At 46.6% G+C, this 15,182-nt stretch overlaps 1 protein-coding gene across 2 annotated transcripts in view; it reads right to left on the bottom strand.

Annotated features, from left to right (window-relative positions):
- Window positions 1-405: 405 nt before the first annotated feature.
- Prkag1 (protein kinase AMP-activated non-catalytic subunit gamma 1) overlaps window positions 406-15,182 on the bottom strand; it is an 18,433-nt gene continuing 3,656 nt past the window's right edge. For both annotated transcript variants that reach the window (XM_028788263.1, XM_028788264.1), the window contains 11 exons: window positions 12,616-12,661; window positions 3,303-3,412; window positions 3,069-3,150; window positions 2,914-2,972; window positions 2,733-2,778; window positions 2,589-2,643; window positions 2,097-2,223; window positions 1,765-1,930; window positions 1,586-1,623; window positions 1,203-1,349; window positions 406-1,087 (listed from right to left, as the gene is read on the bottom strand). In XM_028788263.1, the coding sequence (XP_028644096.1) occupies window positions 980-1,087; window positions 1,203-1,349; window positions 1,586-1,623; window positions 1,765-1,930; window positions 2,097-2,223; window positions 2,589-2,643; window positions 2,733-2,778; window positions 2,914-2,972; window positions 3,069-3,150; window positions 3,303-3,412; window positions 12,616-12,661 (984 nt within the window). In that variant the 3' untranslated portion in view covers window positions 406-979. The remainder of the gene's footprint in view (window positions 1,088-1,202; window positions 1,350-1,585; window positions 1,624-1,764; window positions 1,931-2,096; window positions 2,224-2,588; window positions 2,644-2,732; window positions 2,779-2,913; window positions 2,973-3,068; window positions 3,151-3,302; window positions 3,413-12,615; window positions 12,662-15,182) is intronic.

Genomic DNA, 15,182 nt, shown 5'->3' with positions numbered 1-15,182 from the left:
GGTCTGCAGAGTGAGTTCCAGGACAGCCAGGGCTACACAGAGAAACCCTGTCTCGAAAAAAACAAAAAAACAAAAACAAAAGTCTGACCCTGGGTGAGCACATGACTAAAATCCCAGTACTTAGGAAGCTGAAGCAGGAGCATTGCTATAAATCTGAGGCCAGCCTGATCTGTATATGGTACAAAGTCTTGTTTAAAAAAAAATCAAAAATTCTCCCCAAACCATAACACTTAGAATCCATACATTTTGGGTAAAGGCTGCATGGCCTGTGTGGGAAAAGTGGGACTATCTGATGCTTCTGTGTGTGTGTGTGTGTGTGTGTGTTTACTGCTGTTATTAACGTGTTTATGAGGTAGGGAGGTTGGTGAAATAGGATCTATCAAATGCAGAAATCAAACACTCCAGTACCATGATGAAACCTTGTCATTTAATTAGATTCGCCACAAAAAGCATTAATCCCGGCTCCCTGTGCCCGTCCCCCACCCTCCTCCACATGGCCATCTGCCTTCGTCTGTGTAGCACAGGAACCCGGACGCGCCTCCCAAGACTCATGGGAAGGACTGACAGCAAATGGGCCCAGCCTCCTCCACACGGTGAAGATGAATAAAAATACTTTGCCAAGACTTTGCGGAGCTATTATCTCAGGTGGGGTAAGGGCAGGGACGGCAGTGGGGCGTGGTGAGGCCTACGGATCTCTTAGAGATCAGGATCTGCCTGAGGAACACAAAGCCAGTGGCTCACCCGGAAGAGGGCTGTGTCAAGGGACTGGGACTGGCTAGGCTGACATTCTCTCAAGTGTAACATGATGGTAAGGGAGGCGAACAGCCCTCCTCCTTTCCCCTTCTCTAGTTCTAGACAGTGGGCGTGGAGCTCCTGAGGGAAGATTCAGTTCTCCCAGGATTCCATCTGATTCCTGGTACTTCCAGCAGGCAGGCAGTGAGGGGCCATCTCCCCAGGCACTGCCTGTTCCTCCTCATGCTCAGGGCTTCTTCTCTCCACCCGTGAGCACCAGAGCCTGTAAGATGTCAGACAGCGAGACAATGCCCTTGACCACGTCATGTTCATCCACCACCACTAGCCGGTGAACCTGGCACGGAGGAGCAGGAAGTAACGTGAGTGGCAGCCTCAGTTTGGGCAACTGCCTCAGTCCCTCCCCTCTCAGGCCCACTCCCACCAGGTGCCTGAGGTGGCCAGCTCCTTACCTCTGCTTCCACCAGCCTATTGATGATGGTTTCCAGAGTCTCATGCAGGTAGCACTTGAGAACACCCTCAAAGTAGTGTGACCGATGTTGTAGGGCTTTTGTCACAGACACATCTAGGTTGTTGTAGGTCTTTTCCGCTGCCAAATTCTGGAAGTGGGGGGTGGGACTTGAAAGGGAGTCAATTCCCAAACCCGGGACCCACCCAGCCTCACCAGAGGGACTGAGGGCACTCCTTAGCTCTGCTCACGAGCCACAATCAGTTCTGTTACCTTGTTCAGGTAGGATTCAAAACCCAGAGGTGCCCAAGGCAGAGGAGAACCTTCCTGCTCCCTCCCCAGCACGCCCTCCCCTCCCTATCTCCCAGCCCCTCCACCGCCACTCACAATCACGTCAAACTTGGAGTAGATGTCCACCACACGCCCTGGGGAGACAGGCAGCTCAGTAAAACAAAACAGAATGCAGCAGCCAAAGCTCCCGCTCCACATGGGATCCCCTTCCAGGCTGGGTTGAGAGGAGAGCGACCTGACCCAGGCAGCCTCCCTTTTCTTCCCCAGTCACTCACCTTTTTCATCCACCACAGGCAAGGCAGAGACTCGGTGCTGTACAAAGATGCCCAGAGCCACGTAGACAGGCGTGGTAGTGCGGACCATAGCAATGTTGGCATAGGTGCCAATCTGTAGCTCTTCCAGAGACTTAGACATGAATTCCGGCTTGGGGAACTCGGTGATCTGAGGAAAGAGTCAGCAGCTCTCAGGGGCTTTCCTGGTGGAGCATGAGGTGCTAGGTTCAGTCCTCAGCACCAAAACCAATCATCTGTCAAGTCGACTTTTAAGGCCCCCAAACCGCTGTGTCCATGTCTCCACTTTAGCACATGAGACGGACGGGAGTACTTACAAACAACTTGAGGAACTTGAGGATGCGCTTGTGGGTAAGGATGTACAAGGTGTTGCCTGACTCCGGGTCAATAACGGGAAGCCTGTGGATCTTATTCCGAATTAATGAGGAGACAGCATCAAACAAGCTGTGAAAAGGAGAAAGATCATAGTTAGGTTCCAGAGGGCTAAAGCCAAGCTGTATAAGCCCCTGGAGTGTGTTTATAGTCAGAAAACACTCATGGTGGGTGCCCCGACAGACTTGAAGTGCTGTGTGTGTGTCTCGCTGTAATGATGTCCTTGTAATGCCTGCACTAAGACAAACAGAAGAATTGCAAGTTCAGGACAGCCTGAACGCTATAGTAAGATCAAGGCTCTGTATGAGGCTTTCTTTTTCACAAACAAATAAACAAACAAATGCACGGCAGTGTGCACCAGGAGGAGTCTTTCTTCTCTCGTGTCCCTTCCCTCTGAGTCTTCAGATGTTTAGGGATAAACACAAACTGGAACTCACCTGGCATTTGGAGAGATGCAGACAAGTGGTTTAAAGGAGTCCTGCAGGTACACCTCTGAAGAGGACAGGGACAGTTCACAAACACTGCCAACTGAGTGTTCCCCAGACGCCCTCCACCCCTCATCTGCCATAACCTGTCCATACCTCTCCACGTCTCTATCTTGTGCTCCTCTAGTTCATAGATCTGCACCTAGAAGCAGAAAGCAGATCCGAGACTCGCTCTCCCTCCTCATTAGCTCACGCAGCTTTGCTTGGAGGGGAAAGCCAGGCACAGCGGACCCACAGGCAGGGCTGTGGTTTTGGTTTAGAGACTCAGGATCCTTACCAGGGCTGACTTATAGTATCTGTGCAGAATATTGATGAAGTCAGTGATGGTCAGCATGCCTGGAAGCCAAGACAAGAGCCCTCAGCACAGCCCAAAGCTTTTCTCTCTGGCTGGCAAAAGATGCCAATAACTGTATTCCAGAAACTTCTGCTTACCCACAAAACTCTGCTTCTTACTGTCCCACAAAGGAGCAGCACGAACACCGTTAGTCACCAGGGCAAAGAAGGCTTTCTTTACCTGTGGCCAAGAGAGTCATATCCTAAGGGAAATCCACACTAGGCACAGCTGAGAGGAAGAACAGGGCTGGTGTGTGGGGAAGTTTGACGCATGGTGACAGGCCTTGGACCAGCACATCTCAGGAATGCAGAGGAGGGAAGGCCTCTACCCACCTGCAGCGAAGTGTCAAATACGACCAGCTTAGAGCTTGTGGGAATCAGGTCATAGCAGCGATGAGACTTCATGAAGGAGGTATACACACTGCTGTTCGATTCCGGGGTCTCTGCACAGGGTGGAGAAGTTGATGTGTTTCTTTTATGTAAGAACTCACAATCAGAAGAGACAGAAACCAAAAATGGCTTTTAGTTTCTCAACTCTTTAAGAGCTTCTGTTCTTACCGCCTCTTGCCTTCTTCATTAGAGTATTTCTCTCTATTTAGCATATTTTCATTTGCCTTATTCTCAATGAAGACGAAATGTCAAACAAGCATCTTTAGATTTGTTGGAGACTTGCAGGTGAAAAACTCATGGTTTAGGCAAGGTCATTTCTAAAAATCTTAAGTGTTCGGTCAACTTGGCCAGAGAATGGAGGACTACACTGCAAGTCAGAAATCTAAACAGCAGAGTCTGGCCGGGTTTCCGTCCAGTCTTCTGGATTTAAGCATTTTGGGTTTTTTGTTTGTTTGTTTTTTGGAAGGGGTTTTTAAAAAAAACTTGGTTTTTTTTTTTGGGGGGGGGGATGTTGTTTTGTGAATGAGTGCTTTACTTGTATGCCTGGGCGCACATGTGTGCCTATGCCTGCTGAGGCCCTGGGAATTACTGACAGCTGTGAGCTGCCATGTGGGTGCTGGGAGTTGACCAGTCGTCCTGTGGAAGAACAGCCAGTGTTCTTATTCTGAGCCAACTCTCTAGCCCCTTCATTTATCTGAGATAGAGTCTTCCTATATATATTGCCCAGCTTGGCCTCAAGCTTGTAGTAATCATACTGCCTAACTCTTGAGTGTTGGGATTGCAGGCGTGCAACACCATGCTTGACAGTCTGTGTTTTTATCTGCTTGCTCTAAATTGGAAAGGCAACCCTCCAAAAGAACATTCTAGATGTTCAATATACTTTACTATGTACTTTAAAATAATGCATCAGTTAACCCCACCCCCCACAAACACACCCTTGTCCCATTTTTCAAGACAGGGTCTCTCTATGCAGCCCTGGTTGTTCTGGAACTCTCTACAGAGACCAGCCTGGGCTGGCCTTAAATTCAGAGATTCACCTGCCTCTGCCTCCCAAGTGCTGAGTTTAAAGGTGTCTACCACCCAGCATTCACCCTGAATCTCTGAATTCTTACTGGTCTATGAAGTATTACTCTCATGTTTTAAATGAGAAAACATGCAGAGCAGTTAAATGAACTGTTGAAGGTCGTATCACTGAGTTAGTGGGAAGAAATACTTTGAGTCCTGACTAATTCTGTACTATACTCCCAGCACCCCAGCTGATTAAAAAACAAAACAAACCCCCAATATCTAGCTGGCAGTGGAGGTGCATGTCTTCAGTCACAGCATTCAGGAGGCAGGGACAGGTGGATCTCTAAGTTTGAGGCCAGCCTGGTCTACAGAGCCAGTTCCAGGATAGCCAGGGTTACACAAAGAAACCCTGTCTCAAAAACACAAACAAACAAAATATGATTTCTAATCATTTCTCTCTCTCTCTCTCTCTCTCTCTCTCTCTCTCTCTCTCTCTCTCTCTCTCTCTCTCTCTCGTGCTAGGGATTTGTAATGCTAGGCACACACTGATCCACCCAACTATATATTCCCAGCCCATGATGTTTGGTCCTAAACTGAACAGGAAGCCCAGGCCCATTTTGGCCTCTCTAGTGATGGGATTACACGCAAACACCACCACACATGGTTCCTACCAGTTTCATCAAACTCATATGTAGCAACAACAATCTTGTCCTGACCTTCCTACCACTATCTCCTACATGTATGTAATAACATACCCACCCAACTGAGGGAGTATTTCTTGGGGGACCTTAACAATGCTTTTTTTTTCCCCTAACATTTTTACATCTTTATTTTTTTTAATATGGATGTTTTACCAGCATGTAAGTCTCAATATCACAAGCATGCCTGGTGCCCTCAGAGGCCAAAAGAGAGTATCAGATCCCCTGAGACTGGAGTTACAGATGCTTGTGAGCCACCACATGGGTGCTGGGACTTGAACCTGAGTCCTCTGAAAGAGCAGTCAGCGCTCTTAACCGCTGAGCCGTCTCTCCAGCCCCTTGTTTTAAGTCAGAGTCTTGCTATATAAACCATGCTAGTCTCAAACTCTGTTGCATCAGCCTCTGAGTACTTGGACCACAGGTGTGCGTCCCCACTCCCAGACTACTCTCCTCATTTCTGTGTCTTGGGTAACACGCTTGCATTGGTGTTTTCTGACTTAATTTTCCTTTCAGTTATTGCCTTTCTGACAAAGACAAGCAGTTTCAATTCTCACCAAGCCAACATCAACAAGCACCTCCCATCTTGAAGCCCCCTCCTTCCAGGAGTCAAAGCTAATGCTGTTTACCATTTTAACCCTTTTGAATAAATATATCCAAGCTAAATCAAAGAAGGACCTTTTCCTTGGAGCTGGAGAGATGGCTCAGTGGTTAACGCCGCATATTGCTCTTCCGGAAGCTCCAAGTTTGAGTCCTAGTACCTACATCAGATGGCTCACAAGCACCTGTGACTCCATCTCTAGGGGCATCAGATACCTCTAACTTCTGTGGACACCTGTACTCTGATGTGTGCGTGCACACACACACACACACACACAAACAATTGGAAGGAATAAGGAATAAGCTTAGGAAAGAAACATTTTTCTTTGGCATGCTCTATTATCCCTGGAGTTAACAGTGGTCTTAGGTTTTTTTTTTGTTTTTGTTTGTTTGTTTTTCGAGACAGGGTTTCTCTGTGTAGCTCTGGCTGTCCTGGAACTCACTCTGTAGACCAGGCTGGCCTCGAACTCAGAAATTCACCTGCCTCTGCCTCCCAAGTGCTGGGATTAAAGGCGTGCACCACCACCATCCGGCAGTGGTCTTATTCTTTTGTTTAAATTTATATATATATTTAAATTTCTATATAAAGCATTCATAACTGATTCAATCCCCAGAGTCTATCAATTACTTGAATCTCAGAAAATTCAGAATCTGGAATATTGGAAGGTGTCTCTTCTGACCTGCCACCTTGGGGTCTCCCTCCCCACTGCACAGGGGCATTTCACACCCTCCTGTTTGAACTCTTGTTTTGTGTAGCCCTTCTCTGCATACTTTACTACTGTTCCTTTGTTTTGATAGAGATGATCTCCAGTAACTCCCTGGGGAAGGTAAACATATAAAAGGAAGTGTTTGGGACCTGTAGATATCTCTGTTGTACCCTCATCTGTTGATTTATAATTTGGTTTGGCTACTAAATGCTGGTGTTTCTCAGTTCTGGGATGCTGTCACCGTTGCCCTGACTCTGCCCTTCCCTTTGTCAGGTTGTTTTCCCTCTTGCTGTGATGTAGGATTTAGACACTGGGATTTCCACACTGAGCCTCTCAGGTCTGCTGGGACTCCGTTTTTCTTTTTTGAGACAAGGTCTCTCTGTATAGGCTGGCTGTCTTGGAACTTGCTATGTAGAGCAGGCTGACTTCGAACTCATAGAGATCCACTTGCCTCTGCCTCCCAAGTGCTGGGGTTAAAGGTGAGCACCACACAGGGCTCAGCATGCTCTTTCTCTTGAATGTGTAGCTTTAAAAAAAATTTATTATATGTATATGAGTACACTGAGGCTGTCTCCAGACACACCAGAAGAGGGTATCAGACCCCATTACAGATGGTTGTGAGTCACCATGTGGTTGCTGGGAATTGAACTCAGGACCTCTGGAAGAGCAGTCAGTCCTCTTAACCACTGAGCCATCTCTCCAGTCCCATCATCAAAGCTTTTGTTCCCTTTTCTGTTTGTTTCCTTGTGGCGCAGGGGACCACTTAAATCACCTTTTGAAGACTTTCTTCAGATGTCTGCTAATCCTTGGTTTAAAAAGGATTCAGAGGCTGGGGAGGTGGATCAGTGATGAAGGGCTTACCCCAAGTGTCAGAGCTTATGTGAAAGCCTGGGCAAGTCCTAGCCCAGACAGAGGACCCCAGGGCAGGCAAGCCAACTAGACGGTCGGAACTACTGAGCCCTAGGTTTAGGGAGACCCTGGCTCAGTCAGTACAGGGGAAGGAAGGGATACAGACTGAGGGAGACCTGTCATCAAGTTCAGGCCCCCACATGCTAGCACATACTTCCCTGGCATGCACTCACAGGGAGAAACAGGATTCAAATTCTATCTGTGCTCATTTTAGCTAGAACATATCTTCAGTTTGAACACTTGAATGCTGGCTGGATCACTACTGTGTAAATAAGTCTTCTGCCTGTAAGCTGCTGCGGGACCATCCAATACTTGCATTTGTGCATTTTCCCATCGAGGAGAGTCTAAGGATTCTTTAAGTCTGAGCCTGGAAGACTGGAGTCTTTTCTGCTAGTATTCTGGAAGCTGAATTTGGAGGACAGGTGGGAGGGCTCAGCATCCAGCACACTGTAATTCGGGCTCTGGTTTCCAGTGCAGTAGGTAAGCCCCTCTCCACACGACCCAGCCTTGGCCTGGGTGGAGAGTCACCGTAGTTCAGCAGTGTGCAGTGCGGCATTCAGTCTTGGGTGCTGGCTCCTCATGCTTTAGACTTTCTTTACGACTAGACTCGGATCAGCTCAGTTGTTTCACTATCTCCCACATGCCTCACAGCTTCCAAAATCCAATTCTTTTTTTTTTTTTTTTTTTTAAAGTTTTTGGTTTTTTGAGACAGGGTTTCTCTGTGTATCCCTGGCTGTCCTGGAACTCACTCTGTAGACCAGGCTGGCCTCGAACTCAGAAATCCGCCTGCCTCTGACTCCCAGGTGCTGGGATTAAAGGTGAGCGACATCACCGCCCGGCTCTAAATCCAGTTCTTATCTTTGTGTACTTTCACTTAGGGTGGTTGCATGTGTGAGGGTGTGCTTGTGCCTGCGTGTGTCTGTACATGTGCCACAGCGTATGAGTAGGAGTATGTGCAGTTGGCTCTCTCCTTCCACCTTTACATGGGTTGTAACAAACTCAGGTTGTCAGGCTTACATGGAAAGCATCTTTACCTGCTGAGGTATCTCAGCAGCCCAGGGTTTTAACTTTTATGTTTGTGGGTGTTTTGTCTATGTCTGCCTGGTGTGTGCATGCAGTGTCTGTGGAGGCCAGGAGAGGGCATCAGATCCCCTGGAACTGGGGCTACACACAAAGACAGTTGGGAGCTGCCAGCCAGGTTCCAGGAATGGAACCCTGGGCCTCTGGAGGAGCAGCCGGTGGTGCTCTTAATGGGTGAACCATCTCTGAGCCCCTTGTTTTGTTTTTCAGAGAAGGGCTGAAGGCAGATGGAGGCACTGAATCTACCATGGTAACTGGAAGACTTGCATGGGTTTCAAACATGAGAACAGAACTCACGGATACCAAGACACGGCTTCAGAGACCAGAAGAAGATGCACTACACTGAGGTAGATGCTATCATCTTAAGCCAGAAGCCCACACACATAATGAATTTGGATTTCCAGTTTTAAAAATAATTTAAATCAGTTTCCAAATTTAAAAAAAAAACTCTACAGATTTACATAAAAATCCAAATTCTCAGCTTCTTTACAAAAATGAGATCTGGCAAAAATAGGTCTTAATTGAGCAGATATAGATAGTACCGTCTCCTTATAAGGAGCCGTATACGTTGTGAAGTTGTCGTGGCTACTCCACCTCATCGACAAGGATCCACATAAACAGGCTGTTTCTGCCGCCTGCCTGGGAGCTCCCACAGACACGCTCGGAAATATACAGCAGGCGCGGGCTTCATGGGCAGCACTCCATTATAAAGTCTCTGACTTTGTATCATATAACGTAGGACAGCATTGTTTTTTTTTATTTCTTTGTTCTTCAAGACAAGGTGTGATAGTTTGAATAAAAGTGGCCCCCATAGAGTCATATTTCAATGCTTAGGGAGTGGCATTATACTAATGTACCACTGTTGGAGTGGGTACGGCCTTGTTGGAGGGAGTGGGTTGCTGGGGGCAGGCTTCAGGGTTTCAGATGCTCAAGCTGGCCACCCCACCCCCTACTCTCACCCTCCACTCCTCCATCCCCACCCCCACCTGGCCATCAGAGACTAGGACTCTCAGCTCCTTCTCCAGTACCATGTCTGCCTATGTATCACCATGACAATAATGGACTAAACCTCTGAACTGTAAGCCAACCCCAATTAAATATTTTCCTTTATAAAAGTTGGCATGGGGCTGGAGAGATGGCTCAGTGGTTAAGAGCACTGACTGCTCTTCCAGAGGCCCTGAGTTCAAATCCCAGCAACCGTATGGTGGCTCACAACTATCCATAATGAAGATCTAATGCCTGGAACAAGCCGGCCAGAGCAGGAGGGAGAAGGGAAGGGGGAAAAAAAAGTTGGCACGGTCATGGTGTCCCTTCATAGCAGTAGCAACCTTAGCTAAGACACAGGGTTTCTCTGTGTAGCCCTGGCTGTTCTGGAACTCAGAGATGTTTCTGCCTCTACCTCTGCCTCCCGAGTGCTGTAATTAAAGGCATGTGCCACCATGATTTTTATTTTTAGACCACTAAAGCAGAATAATTTAAATTTCTTGTAAAAAACTCATACAGGTCTTAATTATACGTCCTTGGAATTTTTAGATACTAGACTTTTTTTTTTTAATTTTGTGTTTCTGTGCACTGGAGTGGATATTTGAATCCTGTTTTTCCTGTGTGTGTATGTGAATAGACATGTACACGCATGTGCATGTAGAAAGACACTCAAATGATGCTGAGTGTCTTCCTTGATGGGCTGCTCGCCCTCCACCACCTTCCACCTCAGTTACTGAGTAGGAGGCCTCACTCGTTCTGACCTGTCTGCACAAACACTGTGCTCTGGGGAGCCTCTTCTTTGCCTCCTGAGTGTTGGGACTTTCAGCCAAGCCTAATCTACTTTCATGTGAGTTCTGGAAGTTCAAACTCCAGTCCTCATACTTTTGAAGTAAGAGCTTTTCCACTGAATCCGATTTTAAATCAAGGATTAGCAAACATCTAAAGAAAGCGTAGGGGACAAAGAGATGGCTTAGTGGTTAAGGGACTTTCTTGTTCTTATACAAGACCTTAGCTCACTTCCCACCATTCACATAGTGACTCACAACTATCTGAAAATTCCAGTCCTAGAGGATCCAATCATCCTCTGACCTCCACAGGCACCACCACATACATGGTGCACAGACCAAACACTCACAGGTGTTAAAAAAAAAAAAAAACTTTAAAGTATAAAAAAAGTGATAGTGCACTCAGGAGGCAAAGGAAGGGAGAGCTCTATTGGGGGAATCAGCTCTTTATTAACCAATCAATGGAAATGGATTTTCACACATCACTCACTGAGACACCTCCTCTAAATATGCTCTAAATATGACAATGCCAATGTTCGGACTGCAACCAGATCTATGGGCACAGAAATCAGCATCTGAATATACAGTGCACAAAACCAACCCCCAACAGATCTCTGTGAGTTCAAGGCCAGCCTTGTCTACAGAGTAAGTTACGGGACAGCAGGGCTTGACAGAGAAACTGTCTTCAGAAACAAACACAGAAAGTGTTCCAAAGAGTCCCCATAGCAAACACAGTACAAGGAAAGAGACAGAACGGGACAACAAAGGGGACGTCCATGTACAGACGCAAGCCTTGATAACAAGGTAATGTGCTCACGTGAAGGACACTTCACAAAGAAATCAGGTAGAAAACCCATGTTGTTTTTAAAAGGGAATTTGGGGGCTGGAGAGAGGACTCAGAACACTAACTGCTCTTCTAGAGGACCTGGGTTCACTTCCCAGCACTTACATGGTGGTTTACAACTGCCTGCTTGTTATCTCGAGTCTCAGGGATCCACCACTCTCTTGTAGCCTTCAGAGACTAGGCACGGATATGGTGTACATACACACAGACAAAACACCCACACACATAAATAAACAAAATGTTTTTTAAATTTATAAAGCGGATTCTCCAGTTGGGGTGTTGCTCAGTTGTTAGGATATTTGCCTAATATGCACAGATCCCTGGGTTCAAATCCCAGCTACTATCCTAGGGTTACTGTCACTGATGAAACACCATGACCAAAGCAACCTGGGTAGGAAATGGTTCATTTGGCTTACATATCCTGAATCACAGTATTCTGAAGAAAACCAAGGCAGAACTCAAACAGGGAGGGAACCTAGATGCCCCGCAGGCGTGCTGCTTACTGGCTTGCTCAGCTTGCTTTCTTATACAACCTGTGAACACCAAGCCAAGGGACGGACCTGCACAGTGAGCTGGGCCCTTCCCCATCAGTCACTAAGAAAATGCCCTGCAGGCTTGTCAACAGCCCGACCTTATGGAGACCTCTCCTCTCAGATGACTCTAGCTTGTGTCAAGTTGACACAGGAGTAGAGAACACCGCTACAAGTCAAATTAAAGCTAAGCCTGGCCTGGTCTACAGGAGAGAAAAATAAAATAAAATCTTAAGACACCCGGAAGGCTCCGTGTAGGAGGTTCACAGTCTAAATAATAAGAGTCACAGAACTGAAAACTGTCACCCCTAAGGACACAATCATGGGCTGATGAGGTGTGGCGGCCAGGAGGAGGGTGCCAGGTGTCCACTGTCCCTCTCCATCTGTTCCTTGCAGGCAGAGACTCTCCCTGAAGCTGGAGCTCATGATTTCTCTGCAGTCAGCAAGTCCCCTCCGAGTCTGGGATGTAGGAGAGGGACACCTGGCTTGTCATAGGGTTATGGGATCCCATTCCCAGTTCTCACAACTGCACAGGAAGTGCTTAAAGCTCTGAACCATCTCTAGAAATTTCTACCCAGTCTCTATTTTAATCTTTTCAGAAAAATATGTCTTTTTTTAAACATACATTTATTTATTTATTTATTTATTTATTTACTATGTATGCAGTGTTCTGCCTGCATATACGCCTGCACGCCAGAAGACAGCAACAGATCCCATTACAGATGGTTGTGAGCCACCATGTGGTTGCTGGGAATTGAACTCAGGACCTCTGGAAGAGCAGTCAGTGCTCTTAACTGCTGAGCTATCTCTCCAGCCCCAAAATGCATGTCTTAATACAATAGAGATGATATGATGTCTCAGGAAGAGGGAGGGTGCTCCTGGGCAAAATCCTTTCCCAGAGTGGCAGCCATCTGACTCCTTCATCCATTTGTGGACTCGGGTGTGAATCTAAGGCCTCACATGTGCCAGGCAGGCAATGCTCTGCCACTGAACTACATCCCCAGGAATCCTGCCTCTGTCCCGAGGAGAAGGAGACTGGGAATGCCACTGAGGGCAAGGCTGGGCTTTGCCCACTTCAGTTTCCTTTAGTCAGATGGTTTCATGGTAAACATACCTTGAAAGTGTTCATTCTCTAGAGCTGGGGAGCTCTCGGCAGCAACCTGGAAGACAAGAGAAGCGCAGTCACCTCAACTGAGACTCCATCTTAGCACCACGTTAGGAAAAGGCTATTTGGAAGACTTAGGTGGGTACATGAATTTGAAGCCAGGCCAGCCTGGGCTATATAAGCAAAACTCCATCTCAAAAAGATTAAAGAAAGAAAAGAAGAGGAGAGAAAAGAAAAGCAAAAAAGGAAAGAAGGAAAAAAGGCAGGCAGGAAGGAAGGAAGGAAGGGAGGGAGGGAGGGAGGGAGGGAGGAAGGAAGGAAGGAAGGAAGGAAGGAAGGAAGGAAGGAAGAAAGGAAGGCAAAGCTGGTATGGCTTAGGGAGACAGAGTAGTGGATGGTGAACTAACGATTTCCTTTAGAAAGCACTGCAAGACTCTTCAAGAAATACTAGTTCAGTTGAAGATGGTGGCACCCGTCACTTGGGAGGGTGAGGAAGAGAGGATCAGGTTTGAAACAAGCCTTGGCTACACAACAGGTTTGAGGGTTAGCCTGGGCTACATGAGACTCTGTCTCAACATCCCCTTGAAAGAAGAGAGGAAAAATATTATCTCATTTAGTTTTGTTTTTTTTTTTAACAAGCCTGAGGTAAACAATGTTATTAACAGGAAAAAGATGAGACTCAAGAGTCAGCAAGTAACCTGTCCAGGCTCACAGGGCTGCTAAAAAAAGGTGAGGCAGTGAGGCAGTTGGGACATGGACACTGATCTGTCCTTGTATAACACACTGTTAATGAAATATTACAGCCAGGGAGTGGTAGTGCACGCCTTTAATCCCAGCACTTGGGAGGCAGAGGCAGTTGGATTTCTGAGTTCAGGGCTCGCCTGGTCTACAGAGTGAGTTCCAGGACAGCCAGGGTTACACAGAGAAACCCTGTCTCAAAAAACAAAAACAAACAAACAAACAAAAAAAAACAGAAAGAAAGAAATATTAGGTCTTGGTTGGCCGGTTATTTAAAGTGGTGTTTCAACATGTAGACTACGCTGAGCTTGCACTTAACTTCCTCTTGCCTTATCATATCCGGCGGCAGGATTACAGGTGTGCATTACAATGAACCCAAAACACAGGGTCTAAACCAGCTGTGGTAGAGCATGCTCGAAATCTTGCGCTCTGGAGGCGGATACAGGAGGATCATAACAACTGTGAGATCACCCCGATCTGCATAGGCTAGCCAGGTCTACAACAGCCCGATCTGCATAGGCTAGCCAGGTCTACAACAGTAAGACAGTCTCAAATAATCCTAAAGCAAAACGAGAGTTAAGGCTAAAATATCTGAGCTTGAGGTTGGTACCAAAAGGTTCTCACAGATCTACTTTTTCCGGCGTGGTATCACACACCTCTAACTCCAGCACTAGGAGAGGAGAAGCAGAGGATTACAAATTTGAGGGCAGTCTGGGCAAGCCTCAAACCCACATCAATGCCCTAGATAACAGCTTTTCCCAAATACAAACATAGCTGCGGCACTAGAATTGTGGTCACAACCCTTACTACTGCGAGAGGGACATGTCTGGGGAGATCCAAGCAGCAGACCATCCCACCCAAACCAACAAAACTTGAATGGCAAGGACCATCTGCAACTGGGGGCTGGAGTTCTCTCAGCATCCTTGGGAATCGAAGGGAGAGATGCAGAGTTTTCAAGTTTCCTTTCCTGAGAAAGCCTGAGATTAAGGCCGTCTTACAAACAAGCTTTCACAGAGCTCCCTGGAATGGAACATTCAGAAACCATACTGCTATCTATCAGGAACCAGGGGATCATCAAGGTGTCTGCTGTCCCGTGCTCTGGCTCCGTCTGCTCTGGGTAATGTGCCCTATACAAACTTAAACATCACTTCACGGTTACAGTTTGTATAGAGACATGAAGTAAAAAGCCTGGGGCTGAACCTAAAGAGATGATTCGGAGACAAGGCCCAGGGGGCAAGATAGCCCTAAGTCTCCTTCCACTGCACTGGGTGGAGAACTAATTCTCTCTTTTCTCTAGGCTTGATAAAACTATTAGCCTGCTCTGGCACTTTTGGCAAGGTTATCAGATGACAACAGCCTCATTGTTTAAAACTGGAGAGGGCTCTTCCACGGTAAAGACGCACACTTGACGACAGCTCTCATGCTCGACAGAAAGCCACAGAAGCAGCTACTTCTGAAAATTGATGGCATCTGTCTCAAAACACTCAGGACACTGTGCTACAGTTTATTTTGTACATTATCTATGGAAACAGACTATAAATTCCTAGAAGCCTTCAACTATCTTATACTTTATATTTGACTTACCTAGCATGGGGCATTGTATATAATTTACAGGTTTTTTTTAAAAAAAATCTCTAATAATGGTGTAAACAGATACGAACAGAAACCTAAGACTGAGAGATGAAGGAGGTACCCAGCTAGAGACACAGATATCTATGTAAGAGTCTGCCACAGTGCTAGTTTCTTTTCTGTTGCTGTGGTAAAACATCTTGATAAAAAGCAATTTGTAGCTGTAAGGGTAAAAATTAAAACAGCTCAGCAGAGACCACAAACAACTT

This window comes from Grammomys surdaster, unplaced genomic scaffold (genome assembly GCF_004785775.1).
Source record: "Grammomys surdaster isolate TR1022 unplaced genomic scaffold, NIH_TR_1.0 125742, whole genome shotgun sequence".
Lineage (NCBI taxonomy): Eukaryota > Metazoa > Chordata > Mammalia > Rodentia > Muridae > Grammomys > Grammomys surdaster.
This window is presented reverse-complemented; position numbering and strand designations above follow the sequence as displayed.